This window comes from Panthera onca, chromosome B4 (genome assembly GCF_046562875.1).
Source record: "Panthera onca isolate mPanOnc1 chromosome B4, mPanOnc1 haplotype 2, whole genome shotgun sequence".
Classification (NCBI taxonomy): Eukaryota; Metazoa; Chordata; class Mammalia; order Carnivora; family Felidae; genus Panthera; species Panthera onca.
Window position 1 is genome coordinate 74,444,106 of NC_138345.1, and position 7,214 is coordinate 74,451,319.

General features: G+C 57.0%; 1 protein-coding gene across 1 annotated transcript in view; it reads right to left on the minus strand.

Annotated features, from left to right (window-relative positions):
* COL2A1 (collagen type II alpha 1 chain) overlaps nt 1-6,796 on the minus strand; it is a 31,212-nt gene extending 24,416 nt beyond the window's left edge. The window contains exons 1-6 of the mRNA XM_060657842.2: nt 6,539-6,796; nt 2,202-2,408; nt 763-779; nt 299-331; nt 160-192; nt 8-61 (exon numbers count right to left, since the gene is read on the minus strand). Coding sequence (XP_060513825.1) covers nt 8-61; nt 160-192; nt 299-331; nt 763-779; nt 2,202-2,408; nt 6,539-6,623 — 429 coding nt within the window. The 5' untranslated portion in view covers nt 6,624-6,796. The remainder of the gene's footprint in view (nt 1-7; nt 62-159; nt 193-298; nt 332-762; nt 780-2,201; nt 2,409-6,538) is intronic.
* Nucleotides 6,797-7,214: the final 418 nt, after the last annotated feature.

Here is a 7,214-nt window from a genome sequence, read left to right on the forward strand (position 1 = left end):
TACTCACTTTTTCACCTTTGTCGCCACGATCCCCTCTGGGTCCTTGTTCACCTGCAGGTCCCTGAAGGTGAAGGGAATGATGAGATGACAGCATGGCCAGGGGCCTGCAGAACAGTGACTTGAGGAAGAGGTGGGAGAAGAGATTTCTCCCTTTCTTACCTGAGGCCCAGGAGGTCCTTTGGGTCCTACAATCTGTGAGAGAGACAGAGACCCAGAGGATGGCAAGTTAGAGGGAGCCCAAGGAGCCGACCCCCTCGGAGCAGTGGAGGCAACCGACGTGAGGACAATGTGTACTTACATCCTTAATGTCTCCGGGTTCTCCTTTCTGTCCCTGAAACACGACACATTGTGAGGACGGAGCCCCACAAGCCCACTAAAGCCCCCAGCACGAAACCCTGCCCTGCAGCCTGAGCATTGAGGTCCCCCCGCCCCGTAACACAGAGCTCTGCCTGCTGCCTACAAAATCACAGGCTGGGTGAGCACAACATTGCTCCTGAAGAAAGCAAAAACAGAGACAAAAAAAGGAAAAGAGGGGCACCTGGGTAGCTCAGTCGGTTCAGTCTCCGACTTCACCTTAGGTCACGATCTCCCCGCTAGGCTCGTGAGTTCGAGCCCTGCATCGAACAGCTCTGAGCCTGGGGCCTGCTTCAGATTCTGTGCCTCCCTCTCTCTCTCTGCCCCTCCCCCTCTCACACTGTCTCTCTGTCTCTCTCTCAAATAAACTTTAAAAAAAAAAAAAAAGGAAAAAAAAAAAACCCTTACCTTTGGTCCTGGTTGCCCTGCAAGTGGGAAAGAATAGAGAAGAATGAAAGATTTGTGAGATGGGTTAGCACAAGTTCTTGTGCTCAAACACTCTCTAATGGATTAAACAAAGACAAGGATGCAACCCGGGAAGGAGGCAGCTTCCTGTCCCTCTGTTGGGATGTTAGGGTCACTGGGGTCCTGGGGTTGCTGGAGGTCCCACGAGGAATGGAGAGGACCCAGACTTTGTTATTAAGAAAGCAGTCAGCATGCAAAAGAATGGAGCAGGGCGTATGAAGGGAAAATGAGCAGCTCAAGATCTCATGAGCACCAAGAAAGGAAACACCAGAAGCTGGCAGAAGGTCCAGTCTCTTCTCTCCTCACAGGGCAGGAAGCCCTTCCCACAGCCCAAGCCCTCCCGGAAGAAGGGTTAGGGAGGTAGAAGGGTCTTACGTTCAAGCGGGGTCTCCTTGAAGCGAGCACAAAAACACAGCAGGGCAGAGGAGTTATAGACAGCATCGAAGCCAGCACCCCCCACCCCCACAAATCAATGATCCCTTCCCCCTTCAAAGCAGTGAGGCCCTCACCACTTCCCCCACTGGGGCCTCAGAAATGATCGGGAAATCTAGACCATAAAAGCAGCTTGCCAGTGTTGGTGAAGGTGTTAAGGAAGGGCAACTCCTTGCTTCCCTTTCAACTTTCTTCTCTGTTTGAGTAGGAAGGGGACAGTGAGGGCCACCCAAGAGACCTAGGCATGTGCCCGTCCCCACCACCCCCTTTCCCCCGCAGGGAGATGGGGCGTATGTTCAAGTGCTGGGGAGGGGTCACGTGCACACATGTGGTCCACCAGCACTGGTTCTGGCTGGGAGTGAGTAAACCCACCAGAGCACACGCCTGCAGGGCTCCAGCCCAGCGCCATTTCTCAGAGCCCAGCCCCTCCTTCTCCTATTAACTCGCTTCGTAATTGGCAGTTAACTCCAAGAGAGGTAAAGACAACAAAAGGCAACTGCCACCAACGTTCCAGATTTCAAAGAGGGAGCCCGCCCTGTCTCCCCACTGAAGACCATTAGTGGTCGCCTACAGAGAAGACAAGGTGTGGGTAACTAATTAATCTGGGGAATTAATCTGGGGTTCGGCCCACAGGATATGGGCTCTCCATTGCAGCTCTAGTGATCAGAGAGGATTCCAGAGAGGATCCTTTTGTGGAACCACATCTGTCCTTCCGTATCTTGGAAGCGTACTTTTTTGGAGGTTTTAGGTGAGGAGGGACCCCTCTAGTGTCCCAGGCTCATTCACTTTCAACCCGCAGGCAAGAAGTGGCCTTTCCTTTCAGCTTCAGCTGCCGGGGTCCCATGGATAACCAGCCCCTCTGCCGCGCAGAGGTGACCAGCATCCATGGGAGGTTTGCTGCACCTGCAAGTAATTTATTTATGTGGAAGAGGAAATAAATAAATTACGACCACTGGCAGTGGCGAGGTCAGTTGAGCAGATGGGGCAGCACTCTCCGAAGGGGGTCTCAGGGCTGAGGCAGTCTTTCATGTCTTCACAGATTATGTCGTCGCAGAGGACAGTCCCAGTGTCACAGACACAGATCCGGCAGGGCTCGGGCTTCCACACATCCTTATCATTATACCTCTGCCCGTCCTGCACACAGCTGCCAGCCTTCTCTGCACCAAGGGCAGGGCAGGGGAAGCAGAGAGTGAAGGGAAGGAGGGGGTGGGGAGCCAGAAGAGAAAAAGAGAAAGAGGTCGCAGTCAACTTGACATCATTCGAAGAATGATGGGCTCCGGCCATCCAAAAGTAGAGAACTTGGAAATCATTTTTCTAAGACATCATTCAATCTTTTGTGCAGTCAACATATGTTTATTGTGCACCTTGCACTGTGCTATCCATTGACCAGTGAAAACCCTGCCCCAGCAGTGAAGGTGGGCGAGGGGTGCTACTGTAGCATATTCTCTTCCGAATGCCTGGGGCAGACCCAAGGGTGTTGGGGGGGCGGGGACTCCGAGTGGGAACTCAGGAACTGTCCAGAGGAGAGGGGAAAATGGAGAGACCCACCCCCCCCCCCCCAGCACAGGAACAGAGGCCTTTTTTCTGCCTTCCTCTAGGAACTACGGGATTTGCTAAAAAGGACTGACAGCTACAATGCAGGAGGCATGTAGAAAATTCAACCCACAAGAATTAGAATCTATAAACAACCAGATTCCAAAAGCAGATATACGGGGTGGGGGTTAAAGGAGGAGCGGTGAGAAATAGGATCATGTCCCACGACTTAAATCATATTAGAATTCGGGCCAATTTGGGGAGGAGGATAGGGGCCCATTCAAAAAATGCCCTTGGGACCCCCAGCAGGCTAACAAAATGCCTTGGGAGACAAGAAGGGCGTAGGGGCTCCCCTCTGCTGACCTCCAGCTGTAGCCCTCCCTGGAGAGAGCCTACCTTCATCAGAAGACAAACCTCAATGTGGGGGGGGCGGGGAGGGCGCTGGGGGCTTTGAATGCCTGGCCTGGGCTAAGATTAGCCAGTCCCGGCCTGGCCTCCTCCAAGAATGAAGACCGAGAAAGGCACGGACTAGTCCCTCTCCACCAGCGCCCTGCCGTCTGGAACTCACCCTGCAAACGAAACCTGTGCTGACAAGAGCGCTCCCGAGAGCGCCAGGGGCTGAAGAGCCCGCACCACGTGCTAGGGAGCGCCCAGCGCTGTTTTTCTCATCAAAATCCCCAAAGCGAAGGCAGCTGCAGGGGATGAATAATAGGAAAGCGCCACAAACCAGGTGGGCGGAGAAAGAAATGGGCCTGCCTCCTGCTCTTTAAAGAGACTCTGAAAACCTAAAGATAAACCTTCCTTTTTTTTTTTTTCTCTTGCCACCAGAAGAAATCCGCTCAGCCTTTAGGCAAGATAATCCCGGCCAGAGTAGGGGGATCCCAGGGTAAACACAGAAGTTGCGGGGACACGCCCACGGCTAAAATAGCTGGAACGGTAGAAATCAGGCGGTGGGGAAGGAGAAGGAGCAGAGGTTAATGGTCTCCCGTCTGGACCGAGGAAAAGCCCACCTTCACCCAAGAGGGCCCAGGGTGAAAAAAGAAAACGCTGGGAGAAGGGGGTGCACCCGAATGCGGGTCAGATTTCTCTAGGAAGGGCGGCCCCGGGATGCGCGGGGGCGGGGCCAGGCAGCGCGGGATGTGAGAGCCGCTGGGTGACTTCTGGCAGCAGCTCTGGACGCGGCTCGCCCACAGACACTGGGAGGGTGAAAAGTGGGATTAAATGACCGCCCCAGAAAGGAGCCAGCCCCGTAACCGGATCCCCTAGGTGTGGACGGAGGAGCCCAGCACCACCATAATTGCTGTTCGAAACCGCTGCCGATAGCATCCCGGCGCGCCTGATCCGGTTCCCCTCATTACCGCAGCGCGGTATAAGTGCTCCTTTGTGGCAGGCCAATTAAAAAGTTACCTCTTTCGGGGAACTGTTTTTGCTTCGCCGCCGCTTTGCGCAGGGCTGGAGCCCGGGAGGTGGCGGCGGGCGGGCACAGGGGGGCATTGTGGAGAGGGGGGTCAGGGAGTCCGGGGGAACCCACCGGACCTCGCCTCTCATGAATGGGGCTTTTCTCGAGCGCACACAGAGCCCGATTCACAGGTCTCCGCAAGGAACCAGTTTAAATAAATACGGGCAGCATTTCAGCCCCATCTGGAAGCCATCGCTGCCAATCTCCCAACGCAAACAAGCCTCACAAAGGAGGATTGAGGTCTCTCCCCTCAGCCGAGGGGCACTTTCGCAGGCGAGGGCTGTGAAATGCAGATGTGGGTCAAAGACGCCGCCTCCAATAAGTTTCTCAAAGTCGTGGACAGATGGGGAGGAGGGGCGTGCCCGAGCTCTAGGTTTCTGACATTCCTGACGTCCACGCAGACTGTGCCTTTCCCCACGTCACTTCTTTGGGTCCACCGACCCAGGGGAGGGGGTTACGAGGCTCGGATGCGCCTGGGAGCGAAGTCAACCGCCCCGATGCACTCCCCCCCCCCCACCCCGGGGAGGAGGAGGAGAAGGAGGAGGAGGAGGAGGAGGAGGAGGAGGAGGAGGAGGAGGAGCGACTGGAAGGTTTGGGCCCAAGAAACTGTGGAATTCACTCACTCCCGGGAAAGTTGCGGCGGTGAGAGCGCTCTGCCATTTAAGTGAGCGCCTCTAAGACGGAGAATTTGGGAATTATTTTAAACTCACTTAGCTAATTTCACTGTGCACTAAGCAGAGGTCAGTCAAGAAGACAGCTTTGTGGGTGTACAGGGAAATTGAGGACAAAAATATAGCCAGTCCGAGCCGGAAACACTGATGGACACACCGTATCCCAACAAGTGCCCGGGAGCGCGCCGCCAGGTTAGCGCAGCACGCGACGACCCGGCCAGAATCTCCTGCCCCGGGCTCGCTGCGACTGCGCCGCGGGCTCCAGTCCTGCCCCCGCCTGGGTCAGCCACTGTAATGAACGGAAAGTCCTCCTGGGCCCAGAGCCCTCCAAACCGTCTCTGGAGACAGCCTGGTGGCAGGAGACACCAAATAGAGCCTCGTCGGCAGAGGGATTTTGATCCCCCCCCCACCTCCATCCCGCCTCCCCAAACAGTTTCCTCTGCGATTGATTTACAATCTGTAACATACAAAGACAGAGCTGGAATCCCAGCCATCGGAAACGTGCCCAAACACGTGGGGAAAAAAAAAATCCTCTCTACCTAATACACTTTCCAGGCTTCGTTTGTCCTGAATATAATCCCAGACAGTGGGACTTTACCAAAGGAGACGATGGAAAGGTGAGATCCGAACTGCCTTTGGACTAGACCGTAAAACTGCCATCTCTAACTATATTCGGCTGAAATTGTTATAGCAATTGACCAACTGTGCCCCCTTCCTCTGCTACACACACACACACACACACACACACACACACACACACACACAGAGCCTAGCCCGGTGAGTTCCAGAAATTTAGAAGAGTAACTCATTGTAGTACCTCCGGGGTTTGGAGGGGAAGACGGCGGGGAGGGGGCGCTATTTTCTGGGGCGTTTGAAAAAAGCACGGTCTGGTTGGAATGTTATCGCCTTTCAGATGGCCTCTCCTACGGGGAGTTTCTGTACCCATAAGAGGCACGGCCAAAGTCGAGATGAGAACGAGGGCTGCACCTTGCTCCTGCGCCAGCCGGGAGGGGGAGGAAACTGCGAGAGGCGCTGAGATCTCAGAGCGCCTCTCGGAAGCCTCTCTTTTGTGGCCTCCGATTTCAGCCCACCAGATTCAGAGCATCTCCTTTGTCTAACTCCCCTTTGAACCCTCCAGCCACCAACCCCTGGACGCGGCTGCGAGGTCAACCCTTTGGCGCTTGCTCGTCCCTTCGTTAGAGCCCTTTCCAACTTCTCCTAAGATCGATGGGCCACGACCTGTTTTGCTGCACTCCGAGTGCTTCGGGGAGGTGAGATGGGTGGGTGTGCGCCTGCTTAATTATCAAAGCTGGTGGAAAAGAGCGCGCTTAAATCTATGCGCAAACATCTCGACCCGACACTTTGCACGTTTCAAATTCCTGCGCAACGTAGAGACCTGCAAATGCCTCCAACTGCGACCTGCACCAGCCGACGCTCCAACAGAGCCCCTGACTTGCAGAACTCCGCTAGGTGAGCCCCTGCGCATCATGCGCCCAAGTCTCGGCGCGCTATGACCCCTGGAGCCACTCTAGCCTGGACCCGCCGGCTCCAGAGAGGGAGAGGGCCGGGGGAGGGTGCGAAGGGACGGCACAGAAGGGTGGCAGGCAGGGACCGGGCGACTTACGGACATCCTGGCCGTGACACCGAAGGACAGCGGCGACGAGCAGCGTCAGCAGCACCAGCGTCTGGGGAGCCCCGAGGCGGATCATGGCTCACCGCGGGGCCTGGCGGAGCCGGCCCGAGCGGAGCGCAGCGAGGCGGCAGGAGCACGGCGTGGGTCCGGGTCTCTACCGCGCCCTCATGCAGGAGGCCCTCGGAGCAGGAGGAGGAGGCAGGAGACCCGGCAGCCCAACAGCGCTCTGCGTCTTCTCGCCTCCGCGGAGCCCGTTATATGCGTCCGGCCCCTCTCGAGGCTGGCGAACTCGCCCAAACCGCGGGCCGCCCCCGGCCCCCCGCCGGGCTGTAACCTGAGACCCCGCCCCCGGAGCCGGCCTGGGCCCAGCCAGAGCCCGCACCTGCCTGGGCCGGACCCCCCTCTCCGCTAGCCCTGCTTCCCGCCCCCCACCCCTAGTGTGCCGAGTGGCCTGATCGGGCGGGGCGCAGAGACGGCTGCTGTCCTCCCCCCAACCCAGGGCTGCGGCGCTGCCCCCTCCGACCACAGGCGGGAAGGGGGGCCTCCGGCCCCTCCCCTCGGAGTTCTGCCCAGATTGGAGGGGCGGGGGGTGTTTGCAGAGGCGCAGGCCGCGAGCCCTAGACCGTGGACGGAAAAGACTTGGGAGGGAGGAGGGAAAGCGGTAGAA